The following is a 15,487-nucleotide window of genomic DNA, read 5'->3' on the forward strand; positions in this document are numbered from 1 at the left end:
CACCAAGTGCCACCACGCGTGGTCCAGGCAGGAGGAGGACACGTGGCCTGAGGATGAGCCCTAAGCAGCGAAGGGCTGCTCATCAGAGCAGCAAACTGAGCTATTTTGGGAGGTTGGGGTTTGGCTTTGCTGAACACGACGGAGACGTCGCTGCCTCGGCTCTGCCCTGGCCGGGAGGGAAGCTGTGCTGAATCCTGGGTGCTAATTCTGTGTTCCACAGGGCAGAGCTGGAAGTGGAGCTGGGAACTGATGACAGACTGAGGACAGCTTAACCACAGGCTTAAGAGAGGAGTTTGAGGGTCACAGAAAAAAGAATGTCACAAAAAAAAGTCGTTTGATCACAAGAATTTGCTGGTTAAGCATTACAGAAAGAGATGAGAAGAATCTCCTCTAGAAGATGGATGTGACTTTTCCATGCAGGACCAGGGGCAACAGGAATGCCCTTCTTGAAACCAGCTCATTCCTTTGCATCCCTCCAACATGGGGCTGCAAGGAGCAATTGGGCTCAGGTGTATTCCTAAATTAAATCTGCAAAGAGGAGTTGGGCTCAGATAGATTCCTGAATGAATTCTGCAAGGAGCAGCTGGATTCAGATAGTTCCTAAATGAATTCTGCAAGGAGCAGCTGGATCCTAAATGAATTCTGCAAGGAGCAGCTGGATTCAGATAGTTCCTGGTTTAAGTCTCAAGGAGAAGTTGGGCTCAGGTGGTTCCTGGTTGAAATCTCTAAGGAGGATTCAGATAGTTCCTAAATGAATTCTGCAAGGAGCAGCTGGATTCAGATAGTTCCTAAATGAATTCTGCAAGGAGCAGCTGGATTCAGATAGTTCCTGGTTTAAGTCTCAAGGAGAAGTTGGGCTCAGGTGGTTCCTGGTTGAAATCTCTAAGGAGCAGTTGGATTTAGGTGGTAAAAAAAAAAGCTGAATCTCTGACAGTAGAAAAACCAGACTTGATCATAAAAAGGCTTCTAAAATACGATTCTACATGGAAAATTCTGCCGTATCAGCTCAGATGAGTCAAGCAAACAGCTTGTTTGTTGTGTTTAATGTATACAGAAAGCATCAGGCTGATTACAGACATCAAACACATTCATACACGACACCACCGAGCACCCGCTGTCACCACAACCTTCATCACCCCAAAGCGCTGCGGTGACAGCACAGCCGAGCAGGGAACTCCAAAACACTCCAGCAGCTCTTACCTTGTGCAGAGGCAGCACCAGGAAGGCTCCCCCTCCGCTGGCATCCACGATGATGGCCACGAAGCGGGGGTTGACGGCGCAGAAGGAGCTGTCCCAGGTGACGCGGGACACGCGGATGTCGTCGTAGCACTGGTCGTTCTTCACCGCCTGGCCGAAGACGTGCCGGAATTTGCTCTGTCGTACCACCCGCCTCATGGTGTCTGCAAAAGGACAGGGTCAGTTCCAGGCAAGGGGATGGGATGTTCCTGCTGCTTGTCCAGGAGATTCCTGGACAAGGATCAACGCTGGATGTTCTCAGCGGCTCCGCGGCCGCGCTTTCGGCAATGCGGAAACGGAGATTCGCTCGCTGTTCGTGGGATCGTGGAATGGTTTGGGTTGGAAGAATCCCAGAATGGTTGGGGTGGGAGGGGATGTCTGGAGATCCCCCCTGCCACAGCAGGGTCACCCAGAGCAGGTGACACAGGAATGCATCCAGGTGGGTTTGGGGTGACTCCAATCCCTCCCTGGGTGGTTCCAGTGCTCGGCCACCCTCCATGGGAAGAGGTTCTTCCTCATGGTGAGGTGGAATTCCACTTTAGTTTATGGCCATTGCTCCTCATCCTGTTGTTGGGCACTGCTGGAAAGAGTCTGGCACCATCCTCTTGGCACCAAAGACCTTTTTTAATAACAATTTCATAACATTTATCCCATTGCACCCCCTGCCATGGGCAGGGATGCTTTCCACCATCCCAAGTTCTTCCCAGCCCCATCCAATCCGGCCTTGGACACCTCCATCTCAAGACCTGCCAAATTCTTAGCCAGCTTTGCCTTTTCCTTCTTTTATTAACTAAAATTTAAGGTTGTTTTGCACCCAGCCCAACCCAACTGCATTTCTAGGGGGCTTTTACAGAATTTGCCAGTTAAGCGTTAATTTCCCCACTGTAAATGTGTTTGTTCCCTGACTGCAGTAAAGGAAGTTCCTAATCCCAAAAGCAGTTTTTAGACAAGTCTCCACATATTTTCAGGGATAAATCTAGTCTTGGATTGAACTTGTTTACTTTCAAGTCAGACAGGGTCCAGAAGATGTAAATAAAAATGCAAGCTCTCAAAATCCGGTGTTCCTGTGAAGTGGTTCCACATGTTCCCTAGCTTCCAGTTCTTTCTTCTAACTCCAAAATCACCCTAAAAAAATTTGTTTCCTAGGCAGAAAGGAGTAATGGAAACAAGTTAATGACTCCAATTAACTTGGTGTGTCTGTAGCATTTCTTGAGAAAAATTATTTTCAAGAATGCTGGAGTTAGAATAGAGGGAAAGGGAATTGGTGTGGAAAATTCCAGCACCTGGGAGAAGACACAGGGACAACACTTGGATTAGGGATACAACCTATGGAGCCCTCACATCTGGGAAAGGGTTTTTATAACTGGGATGATGGGAAAAGCCCTGCTCCCTCAGAAGATGGAGCAGAAGAGGAGTTTCCATACAGCATCTTGCTTTTACATATGGGAAAAATATTTCTGTCCCAGTCTCTAGGGATAGCAAAAAAAAAAAGGAAAAAAAATAAAAATAAGCAGAGTCCAGCTCCTATCTCTCCTCCCAGAAGGTCCCCAAGCACATGGAGAGGCTGGGAAACAGTGCCCAGTCCCTGGAGCTCCTCACTCCAGTGCAGTGTTCCAGAGTGAGAGACTGGGAATGTGGTTCTATCCCAAATCCCTGCTCCCAGGCTGTCTGCTGCAAACGTGATGAAAGCTCCCAGGGCTGTCTGTGACTGCAAAGCCTTCCCAGGGAAGAGCTGAGCGAGTGCTGATGGCTGTTTTGTAGTCTGGGAGGTGAAATAAAAAATTAACCACGACAAAAAGCAGGATAACTGCAGGGAAGCGCTCATCAGAGCCGGGAAATGCCACGGAATGTGTTTGAAGAGGAGGAAAATGTTCCAATTAAGCAAACAGACAGCTCTGCAGTGAAACTCTCCAGTTCTGCAGAGGGAAGTGAGAAGGAGCAGAGCATTTGTTTGGCACCAGAGCCCATCTGGGGACTGGCATTGGTCACTTCCATGGTGGCTCAGCTGCTGGGACAGGGATGCACCAGTGCCAGTGTGCCCAGAGAAGGCAGATTTGGGGTCAGTTTTGTGGTGGGGACACCTGTGCCAGGTGTGGGGTGGAACACACTGAACACCTTCGTGCTCCATGGTCACTCCCAGCCATGGACAGCAGGTAGGGGTTCCCCACACTACCTCTGCCATACTGATATTTTAAAGAGAATTAAGAATGTTTAAGAAAAAATAGGTTTTAAATGCAAAATTTTGGGAAGAGCTGAGGTGTTGAAGATGTCCACAGAATACAGCTATATGGAAATTGTTCATGATTTCTGTCCTATTGCAGCTGAACTTGGGCTCCCTCCCTGCTTCCATCAGTTACTGGAATTGTGTAATGAACTTTCTGCCAACTGTTTCCCTCAGAGCACAAATCAAAGGCCTGTTCCAGGCTGGACACGCCCCGGAACACCAGAGAGTGATGGGAAATCAGGAACCAGGAGCTGCTCTCCAGCTGCAGCCAGCAGGTGAGAGGACTGCACAAAATCATGGCATGGTTTGGGTTGGAAAGGACCTTAAAACTCATCTGGTCCCACCCCTGCCATGGGCAGGACACCTTGCACTACTCCCATCCAAGCTGGCCTTGGACACTTCCAGCACAACCCCAGCCTCACCAAATCATGCACACAAAGAAAAGGTGAATTTCAACTCCAAGATGCCCAAATGACAAGAAATGCTGAAGTCTCAAGGTTCAGATAAGACACACAATAAAAAATGCAGTTCCACACCCAGTTACTGATTTGTGTCGACTCATTCCCAGCCCTGCCACACAATTCCATCCCCAGGGCTCCTCCCAGGGCTGGGAAGGCTCAGCTGAACCTCTGAGGCCATGGCCAGGTTGGCAGTGAGCACCATCATCTTCCCACCATGCAGGTGACCCCAGGCCACCCCCAGGATATTGGGAATGTTCTCCCAAGCCCAGTGTGACACCTCAGCCCTTTCCCACCCCTTCTCATCATCCAGGAGCAGGGAAAAGGCTCCTGCTTTGTGCAGGGTGGATTTCCAGGAGTGTTCACCCCCTGGCAACATTCCCACCCTGCTGTGAACCCAGATTAAAATCAGATTGCTGGGAAGAAGGGAAAGAGAAGGTTTGAACTTGTCGTGCTGAGCCAGCACAGCAAATTGCCCAGAATCACATCCCACAGAGCCAGGGGGTGGGAATGGGGCTCCTCAGGTGTGATGGTTACAAAGGATTATTTGTATCACTTGGATAATTGTATCACTTCTTCACTTGATCAATACCAGAACAGCAGGAAAAAAAATATTAAATTTCAAATATCTGATGCTGGGGATCCGTCACCCCTTCCACTTTAACAGAAGAGAAACTCTTTACCCCATGGTAAAATCCTACTGTTTGATTTCCCTCATTTTCACCCTCTGATGCAAAGGGTAATCATTCGGTTTTCTATAAATTACCTTTTAAAAATGCAGAGAGTTCAGCTGCCTCCAAAAATACCCTTATTTGTTCCAAAGGGATCTGTTGGAACACACCTTCCCTGCCCTCTTCCCCACCTACAGCTCGTCATCCTTAGCAGGAACTCTGTGATCAACACATGGTGAGCAGCCTCCAAGCGCTCATTTCCATAGCAAAGGGAGTGATTCTTGGCGTTGGATCAGAGCCATTTTGATCTGGCAGCTCTCCGAGGAGAAGGAGGGGGGAATGTGCTGCTTGTGCTTGGAAGGAGCAGCACTGTGGCTCTTTCAGCTCACCAGGGAGAGCAGGTGAAAAGCCCAAAGCGGGGAGCGAGAGCTGAGCACCCCAAAAGAGTCCCTAGCCCTGCCACAGGCTGTCCCTAAATGGGAAAAGTGTTTTGTTTCCTCTTTGCTTCTCAATCCTTCTCCTCTTCCTCCAAGAAAATCCACAGCTCAGTTGGGTTGCTGTAAATTCTCTCAGCAGAGTCACAGGCAGGAGCTCCAGGGTTGGCCAATTCATGGGATGGTTTGGAAGGAACCTGAAAGATCCCATCCCAATTCCACGCCCTGCCATGGGCAGGGACAGCTCCCAGCCTGGCCTTGGGCACTGCCAGGGATCCAGGGGCATCACAGCTTCTCTGGGAAACCTGAGCCAGGGCCTCAGCACCTTCACAGTCAGAAATTTCTTCCCAGAATCCCATCTAAATCCACCCTCTGTTGTCTTAAAGCCATTCCCTCATGTCCTGTTATTCCATCCTTTATCCAAAATCCCTCTCCAGCTCTCCTGGAGCCCCTTCAGGCACTGGAAGGGGCTCTGAGGTCTCTCTGGAACCTTCTCTTCTCCCCAGCCTGGCTCCAGAGCAGAGGGGCTCCAGCCCTCAGAGCAGCTCTGTGACCTCCTCTGGACCTGCTCTGACAGCTCCATGTCTTTTTTGTGCCACTTTTGGGGTTACCAAGTGAGACACCGACACCTGAGATGATTCACCCTAAGGAAAGGCTGATTCAGCCTCTGTCACACTTGCACAAGGATGGCCTGGGTGGTTCAGGGAGCCTTGGGAAGTGACTTTGGAAGTACCCAAGTGGGTAAGGAAGTGTATCCATGGCTAATGGGGCTGTGCTGGGGAGTTTCTCTTAGGAAGTGGACTTGGAACATGAGCATTAAAAAATGAAATTAATTAGTTCATTATCTATGCTGTTAAACCTTGGCTAAGGAACTCCCTACCCACTTGCTAGACAGAATATATTTTTGGGGGGGTAAAGTGCAAAATTAGAGCATTTAAAACCTCCTGACTGGGAGCTGAAAGGCCTTTAAATTTTGCCAGAGTTACAACCCTCAGCAAAATTAAAACAGAAGCTTTGGACACCCTGCAAAGGCCTCCACAATAGAAGTGCTGACAGATCTACGGCTGCTGAGCTCCTGGATCCCGCTCGGCCACACACGGCATCTTGGTGGGCACACAGCAAACCTCTCCTTTATTCCCTCCCTGAGTGAATTCCAGCTGAATTTTACCAAAACCTGGGGTTCAGCTGCCCTCTGAAGAGCCCAGCCCTTGTGGCAGCTTTGGAAAGGAGCCTGGCAAGGCTGGATGCTGCTGGCTATGCTCACACAGGGACACTTTTCATCCCACTCCTCTCTGATCTCCCATCACGATGTGTCACAAGAGCTGCCATGAGTTTGCCCATTTTCCTGTTTATAAAGGATTTATCTGTCTCAAGAATCCAACAGATGGATTTCTGTGGCTTCAGAGGGTTTGCAGCCTGCTTATGCAAGAGGAAATGCATCCTGCTAGGGAACACTTACAGGAAAACCCCCCACTAATGGCAAAATCCTGCTCAGCCCATGTGATTGTGATCCCTTCTGGAAAGGGAGGCATTGGAATAAAAGGCCAGTTGAAGTCAGACAGCCAGAGGCTGCTGTTAAGGGGGGTGAGGAGATACAAATCCAGTGGATAGGGAGAGCAGCATTTATAAAAGGTTGGTATTTGGGACTAAAAAAGCTCTTCCTTAAGTGGAAAAAGTCAAAGTTGCAGCTGTTGGTGGTGAATCCCCAAAGTCCCAGTCTGAGCCTTGCTGAGGAGCTTTGGAATAAAGGTCCGGTCTTAATTGTTAAAAAATGAGAAGCAGGTTAAGAAAAATAAAAATTAAGATGTCAATGGTTTGACTTGATGATCTTAAAGGTATTTTCAACCCCAATAATTCCATGGTTCTATGGGCAGTGCACCAGCAGCAGTTAGGAATGGTGTTATGGGATGGAGGGGGTGCTGGGGTCAGCAGGGACAGGGCATGGTCCCACTGGTGAAACTGCAGCCCAGAGGATTCCCAAATACCAACTGTGAGGCCTCAGCGGCCTCATCAGCAAACCAGCTCTGAGCACAAAAAAAATCTTACCAAAAAATCGTACAAAAAATCTCAGCACAAAAAAAAAATCTTACAAAAAATCTTACCAAAAAAAATCTAGGAAGTGTATTATAACCCTAAAGCCAAACCAGGCCATGGATGTTCCAAGGTGCCCCTGGCATGGAGAGAACATGGAGAGAACTCCCTCTGGGAGCGGGGGAGAGCCATGTGCAGAGCAGTTGGCCATCATGGAGATAAGCACCAGAGCAAAAAGCCCACAAGGAATCTGCCAATTCCTTCCTTGAACATCCTATATAAAAATAAATATAAAAAATAAAGCACAGAGCCGCACTGGAAGGGAGGGCAGAGGCTTTCAGGGGGTTTGAGGCCATTCAAACACCTCCATCCCCTCGAGCTCCTCACAGCAAGGATGGCTCTGTCCCATCACTGTGGGAGCAGGGACTGAGCCCAGAGCTGCACCCACTGAGAAAAGACACAGAGACCTCCAGGTTATTTCCTAATCCTTCCCTTCTGGCTTTTTTTTTTGACTCCAGAGCCTTGGTTGTGCAAGCTCTGGGGTTCCCAGTGACCCAGTGACAGGGACACACTCATCCAGCTGCACACCTATTCCAGGGAAACTTTGCCACCACTGTCACCAGCAAGGCTGGAGGAGGAATCAGTACAATAAAATCCCAGAAAGGTTTGGGTTGGGTTGGAAGGGGCATTAAAGCTCACCCTGCCACGAGCAGGGACATCTTCCACCAGCCCAGGTTGCTCCAACCCCATCAAACCCGGCCTGGGACATTTCCAAGGATGGAGCAGCCACAGCTTGTCTGGGCCTCACCACCCTCACAGGGAACAATTTCTCCTAATATCTCCTCTAAACCTTCCTTTGGTTCAGTTTGAACCCATTCCCTGTTGTCCTGTCACTCCATGCTCTTGGAAAACTTCATCTCCCTCACCAGGAATCCATGGAACCAAAGAACTCAGTCTCGTGATTTGAAGTCTTGCAAGACTCGGGCAGAGAAGGAAGTGGGGGAAGAAATGTCACATGGCCACAAACAGTTCAGCTCACCCCACAGCTTCACATGAAAGCTCAGCAGAAAAAGGGAACAGCCACAAATGCCTTGATGCAGTTTCTGTGCTTTTAAACACGATTCTGTTCCCTCTGTGGATCCCTTTTCCCATCAATCCATATCCAGTCCATTGCTGACAGAATTGTTGTTTTCAGCTGTTCAGAGTTATTTAAAACAAAGGTGAACACTACTACAGATGGTCACAATTCCAAAACACATCTTATTTGTGTGCAGATTATTTTCAGTCTTTGGTTACTTGAGCCTAGGTTGAGCAAGACCCTGCCATCTGATTTCACTTCATTTTAAAGACAAAAAGCTGGAATATGAACTTAATACTGAAATTTCCAGCTGTTCTACCACTGGCAAGATTCTATTTTGGGATGGGAACCTAAACCACAAACTACCAGGGAATTTGATTACATCTCAAGTGGGGAGCCCAGCACATTCAAAAATGTAACAAAACCCAAACTTTGAATAAACTGAAATTTCTGTTCTGGACCAAGAGCAAGGTGTTGGCTGCAACCTGTGAAACACTTGATACAACTCTGGATTTCAGAGCTGTAACCTGAAATGATCACATGAAAACCTTCAGAATATGAAGAACTCTTGAGTCAGAAGTGCCTGCAGAGCTCAAATCTCCCAGGATCACCAAGGACTCGTTATTTCCTGAGGGTTCACCTGTGTGTGCTCGTCTCACATCTCCCCCTGGGGCTATTTTCACTTCAAGATTTCCAGGGATATTTAATTCATCTTCTTGGGGAATCACCTGCTTGTGGAAGGGAGGAGGAATGAGATGAGCTTGAATCTCCCTTGCAAGCCAAACCCCTCTGGGATGATCTTACCACTCCCACACTCTGTCACTGTATCTCCACATGCAGCATTACATCATTGACCATCATTTGCAGTGACAAAAGGACGCTGCAGTTAAAGTCATTACCCTGAACTGAGAGCGTTGCCTGGCTTCATTTAATCTGTGTCATCTACCAGAAAGGCAGAGCAATGAATGCACACAAAAATCATTACACAGAATAATTCAGCAGCAGCCACAGTGATGGGGAACCAGCAAAGGGAGACACCAGCAGGAATGGGAGTTCTGCTGCACTCCAAACAATCTCTTCTTTTGGGTTTATATTTTTTAGAGCATCCTCTGGCAGCTGGCACCACAGAGGTGCTGGGGGATGTTACCACAGGCTGGACAAAAAAGGGTATTAAAATGAAAAGAAGAGCAAAGTGGAGCTAAAAATAAAGGATTAAAACTCAGGACAAAATCTCATAAAGGCAAGTAGCACACAAAATAAGAGAGCGGGGATTGAACATTCCAGATGCCTCGGTGCGTTCATGGAAGGTGGGGGAAGGAGATGAGGCTTTAAGGTCCCTTCCAACCCAAACCATTCTGGGATTCTGTGATCTCTGCATTTCAGCTTCTGCTTTTGCTGCCAGCAGAGGCAGTTGCATGGTGGTTGGACGCCACAGAAGCTTTTTGCTGGACAAGGAAAGGGAAGCCTCCCACACACTCCCACCTCCGCCGCCGCCGTTCCAGCAGCCGACCACAGAAGGTCGTGGCCTTTCACATCATCCCTGCAAAAATCCTTCCTTTTCTTTTCCACTGGAGTAAACACCAGAGAGGCTTCTTTGCACGCTGTATCCCATCCACTGCCAAGAGACAGAGCAACATCCTGAACAACAGCCCTGGGAGCTGCACCAGAGCCACCAGAGCAGCCCCAGGGATGCTCCTGACACCCATGGGGAGCAGGGAAGAGCAGGGCTCCAGACCTTGCTGTGATCCCAAGGGAAACACAAGCAGGAGTGCAAGGCTCTCCCAGGATTCCGGCAGAGGGAATCCAGTGAGAAAATGCTTCTCCCCAGCACTGACCTAGTTCTGTTATCAGAGCTAACAGGGAAGTAGCAATCTGGTCAGAGCTGCTGCCCCAGCCCGCTGGATTCCTCTCTCACCCAAAGGTTACATGCCAACGTTTTCCAGACCATATTCCTGAGATACATTGGAGGCTTTTCTTTTTTTTTTTTTTGGGCAAAGGTTGGTGGTTATGAACAGAAAAAGTGCTGTTCCCCAGCACAGCTTCATGAAATTCTCAAATCACCACCAGATCTCAGCAATCCCAACCAACCAAGTGAGAACCTTTTTCTAACATTAAAGGTGTTGTCCCTTGTCCAAAGTCCCTCTCCAGCTCTCCTGGAACCCCTTTAGGCCCAGGAAGGGGCTCTAAGGTTTCCCTGGAGCCTTTTCTTCTCCAGATGAACACCCCCAGTTCTCCCAGACTGGCTCCATGGCAGTCCAATCCCCAAAGAAACAGATAAGCTGTTTTTTATTCCACAATTGCAACATTCCTTGGCATCCATAGGAAGAAAATTCTAAACATTAAAGGTGTTTTAAGAGATAAACAATCTCACAGATAAAAGGTTGTAGGTCCCAGCTCTCCTAGAGCACTGCACCATCAGGGAACCAGGACCTGCAGAACCCTCTGATCCAAACACCAAATGAACAAAATTCCTCCCAAATCTGGAATAAGGCAGAAACAACAGATCAGCACAAGCAAAGCTCCCAAAGAGCCTGGCCAAGAGTGAGTCAGACTGACCAAGAGAGGAGCAGCGCTCTCCACATGACCCGGCCTGACCACAGCGGCTCCGAGCTCAGCTGGGAGAAGCCAGAGCTGCCTTGGGGAATGGGAGTGGGAGCAGCAGGGTGACCCAGTGCAATGGGTAACACCACAACAGCTCACAGGATGGGCTGGAGTCCTGCAGAACATCTCAGCTAGGTTGGAGCTACAGCACAGAGCAGAGTGGTCCATCGCACTGGAATTTCCAGTGGACACACGCTGCTCCAAAAAGTGACACTGAGCTTGGCTGCCATATTCTGAGCAACACCTTCTTCCACTTCTCAACAACACCCACCCAACAGGTGAGGCCCCACACTGAACTGCTTTTAATGCTCTCAGAATAACCCAAACAACAGTGAATTGTCAAAGACAAGACACCATCCTCACCCCAGGACGTGGGAGGTTTGGGCCGGACAACGCCAACATCTCAAGATTTTAATGCAGTACAAACAAGCTGCAAAATGAATCTCAGTGCTCCCAGTTGGAACTGGCTTGTGTTTCTCCACATTTCCATTTGCTGTCCTGCCAGCTCTTCTGGCCAAGCAGCCTATAATTCCAAGAGCACCATTGTCATTCCGTCCTGTTTCCGTACCGTGCAATTTGAAATCAGGGCTGGGGGAGGGAGGACGGGGCAGGAGGAGGCTGAAACTCAAACCCAGATAGTTCAATCTGCTCACTTGATTTTAAAGCCCTGTCTCATGGTGCCAATTACAGCCCCCTAAACATTTGCTTTAGCAGAGGCTTCCAAGTTCAAACACTTTTTTTTTTGTCCTACAGATGTTCTTTGTCACTGACCTGTCGTGGGATGACAATGAGGGGGCACTACCTGGTGTCAAACCACAAGGGTGACACAAAGCACTTTTCTCACTTTTCTGGGCAGACAAGAAATCAAAAATTAACTTAGGGAAGTGGATTAATCTATTAAGGAGCTTTAACAAACATTCTAGGCTGTCAAGACAGATTTCAGATTCCAACCCATGTCCTTGACACCTCCATGGCGCCACATCCACCTCTGAGCTCCCCTGACAGGGAGAATCACCCCAACCCTGAGCAAAGGCTGATTCCTTGGGGAATTCTTGGCCCTTCAGCTGGAGAACTGGTTTCCAGTGAAGAATTCCAGCCTGTGCCTTGATGACCTTTAAGCTTTACTTACCTGTTGCTTTGACAGTCACGTTGCTGCACGTGCAGCCCACACTCGCAGGCCTGTGGGAATCCCTGTGGCATTTCCAGCAGCTCCAGAGGAGCCCAGCCAAAACAACACAATTACACCCAGATAAGCCCAGCTGGTTTTTATGGGAGCTTGCAGAGCACTTAAGAACAGCCTGAGTGGAGCAGAAGATGGATGTGGCAAAGCAGGGATACAAAGAACAAGAAGATAACCTTTACCCCCAGAGAAACATCAGGGAGCCAAGGGAAGAACAGAGAGATAACCCCAGGGTAGCCTGACCCTAACCAGGGGCACCCACCTTAAAACACCACACACAACAAATTGTTCCAGAAAGGAGCAATTTTCCTGGCAGTGGCCAAGAAAAAGATGCTGGAAGCACAGCACCACTGAGCTAGAAGGGTTTTGTGCCCACCCTTCAGGCTGTGCTAAAGCAGAATATATTGCAGAGGAATGTCTGGCAACTTGTGTTTGCCTAAGTTGGCTCAGGATTCTCTCCTGCCTTGCAAAGTGATCTCTCAGCAGATGCAAAAATTCAAATAAACTTTAAAAAATATCACTGAAAACTTAAAAAAAAAATGCAATACACCTCCTTGTTGTGAATGAGACAGCTTTGGGCCTCCAAGATAAGGTATCATTATATAAATACTGCAGAAGGGAATTAAGAAATTAAAAGTGTAACAACTGTCATTTATCCACATGTACACACCCCACTGTGTGTGCTGGGGCAAATACCTGAAGCATGTGTAAAACAACAACTCCACTTAGTAGTACATGCTACAAGTAGTACATGCTAAAAGCATTCCCAGCCTAGGACCTGCCAGACCCTGAGTAAAATGTGTCACCTCACATTCCCAGCTTGGAAGGAAGGATCCCAATCTGTTTCACACAGGTATGATGGAAAATGCCAAGGAAATGCCAAGCAGACACCCTGAGTCAGCTGGGGAATCCAGATTCCAGCAGGAAGCAACAAACCATGAGGGATTTTTAGGTATTTAAAGTGAAAAGGAGAGAAAGAAAAGCAATTCCAGGAGGCAATTCCAGCCCTGAGCAGGTGCCTGAGCATTGAGGCTTTGCTGATGACAATCTTCCCTATCAAGCCATCATCTGCCCAGCATGGCCAGTTTTCCCAGTTCCCAAGGGACACCCTGCTTCCCAAGGATTGGATTTGTTGCTGCCTGCTAATCCCTGGAGCTGCTAATTACACCCATTATCAGTTTGTCCAGCATCCAGGCCTGGCACAGCTGTAAAATGTCAAGTGCCCATCAGGTTTGCAGACTGGTTTGGGTTAGCAGGGACCTCAAAGCCCAACCCATTCCAGCTGCTGCCATGCAGGGACACCTTCCATGCTCCCAGGTAGCTCCAAACCCAATCCAACCTGGCCCTGGACACTTCCAGGGATGGGGCAGCTCTGGGCACCCCGTGCCAGGGCCTTGCCACCCTCACAGGCAAGAATTTCTTCCTTAAATCGAAATCAAATTTTCCCTTTTTCAGTTTTGAGTCCATTGCTCCTTGTTCTGCCACAACAGTTCCTGATGAAGGAATGCTTAGGAAAGGGATGATGGAAAATGTGCTGCTTTAACACTGCAGATTTTGTGTTTATTTGGGAGAAACAATGGATTTTCAAGGACTCCGGAACACGGTCTCCATGGCAACTCTATGCAGAACCAGGGGGAGGGAGGGGAAGTTCCCATATTCCCAAATACTCAGAACTGAGTGATTTCAACTCCATTTTCCAGGGATTACTTAAACCAGCAACTGCAGGTGCAAAGCACTGCCCAGGTTCATACAGGGATGGAAACAAGGAATAGTTTCAGGCACATCATTCCCATGGAGTTTTATTTTTCCTGCTAAAAATGCAGAAATGTGCCTTAATGTTCAGCTCAGAAGAATTATTACCTATGTGCTTGTTCCTGCATAGATGGCAGCCAAAATGTGGAAAACCACAGGGAAACCCTGGTCCTTCCTAAGGGGAACATTTGGCCTCAAGCACAGCTCAGCAACACCCCAAGGAGAGCTGTGAGCTCATCTCAGCATCAGGCTGAGCTTTAATCACTTTAAGTCACATCCCACCACTGGTTTATTTCCATTGCTCTTTCAAATTCAATTATTAAAAAAGGAAAACAAGACAAACCTAATTATGCTGGGCTGAGAGGCCCAGCTCAATGTCAGAGTCACTGCATTTCTCCCACCAAGAGCCAGACCTCAAACGTCACCACAGGCTCAGCAAAAAGCAGATTAGAGATCATTTTTGTTATCACCAACAAAGCCAGGGGTGTTGACAAAGCAAAGTGGTCGTGCTGAAGAAATTGCCCTTTCCCTAGTTCAGTGATTCTGCCTTGATTCTCCCTCTAAATCATCAGCACAGAGGATAAATTGTCCAAAAGGCCACATTTTGTCACTTTCAGACCAAGGAGATCTCTTCTATCCACCATGGGAACATCAGAAACCTTCAAAACCCACAGGTGTTTCCCAGCAGATGCCATTTTCAGTATTTCTCTGACAATTTCCTGACCTACAGAGCGGGATTTTAAAGTTTTCAGGATGTTCCATCAGAAAATCCTCTTCCATTTGAGGAGCACTTTGTGACTCCTTAGGAAGCTGTTTCCTTCAAGGGATTCCTCCTGTCTTATCGGCATCAGGAATTTCATGGGAGGAGAATAAAGTCAAATTATCAACTTTCCACACCAACAGCCACCTTCTCCTTTCCAGCTCCATCATTACCTCCAGCCATTAATCCTGATTGGATTTGTATTCCCTACACAAGCCCATGAACACATCTAATGGCTGGGATATTCCATTAGGATCCTCTGCAGACAATTTGCTCCTCCAAGGACAAGCCCAGCAAAGCTGCCAGTGGAACCTGGGAGCAGCTGAGCACTTCTGTGTCACGCTGGTATTTCACATGCCTGTGTGTGGTTTGAGATGAGAAAAGCCACAAAAAGTCATGTACTGAACAATTATAACCTCAAAAAGAAACAAATAATCCTTTTTTTTTTTTTTTTGCACAGTTACTCACAGGAGGAAAAGCAGAACAAAGCAATCCCATTAACAGATAAAAAGAAAGGGCCCAGTAAACAATTCCCAACCATACTGGTGGAGCCAACACATCCAGAAAAATGAACTTTCACTGCTGCTTTCCTGAGTCATTCAGCTAAGCCCAAAACCTTTTTGGGCTTCATTTTAACTTGGTGTTCACCACCACCAGCAACTGTGCAGAATGTGACAAAAACTCAGCAGTTCCCATCTTGTCAGCCATGAGCCACCAGCAGCCTGACTCCTCACACATGGCTCCAAAATGAAGCTCTAAGCAGTTTCTAATCACACAAATTTCAGGGCTACCCACCAGAATATGCCAGCCCAAAAATATTAAATGGGGGAGACTACAGGGAGCAGGCTAGAGGAGAGCACAGACATTTAATTCTTGCTCCTATGCCCTGCAAAGGCTTAAACTGGGGCACTTCAAATCCTCAGTGAGTTTCTGTTCCAACACATCCTCGGAGAAGGGCTGAGATTATCACAAAAACCTCGGTAAAACAAAATCAAAACAAACAAAGGCAGACTTTAAAAGTCGAGTGAAAATGTGCCTGTGAGCTTGCCCAAGAGGACATTC

The 15,487-nt window shown here is 47.9% G+C and overlaps 1 protein-coding gene across 3 annotated transcripts in view; it reads right to left on the reverse strand.

Annotated features, from left to right (window-relative positions):
• CORO1C (coronin 1C) overlaps nucleotides 1-15,487 on the reverse strand; it is a 38,232-nt gene that overhangs the window by 20,350 nt on the left and 2,395 nt on the right. For all 3 annotated transcript variants that reach the window (XM_074554312.1, XM_074554313.1, XM_005495061.4), the window contains exon 2: nucleotides 1,201-1,400. In XM_074554312.1, coding sequence (XP_074410413.1) covers nucleotides 1,201-1,395 — 195 coding nt within the window. In that variant the 5' untranslated portion in view covers nucleotides 1,396-1,400. The remainder of the gene's footprint in view (nucleotides 1-1,200; nucleotides 1,401-15,487) is intronic.

The sequence above is a fragment of the Zonotrichia albicollis genome, chromosome 18, assembly GCF_047830755.1.
Source record: "Zonotrichia albicollis isolate bZonAlb1 chromosome 18, bZonAlb1.hap1, whole genome shotgun sequence".
NCBI lineage: Eukaryota > Metazoa > Chordata > Aves > Passeriformes > Passerellidae > Zonotrichia > Zonotrichia albicollis.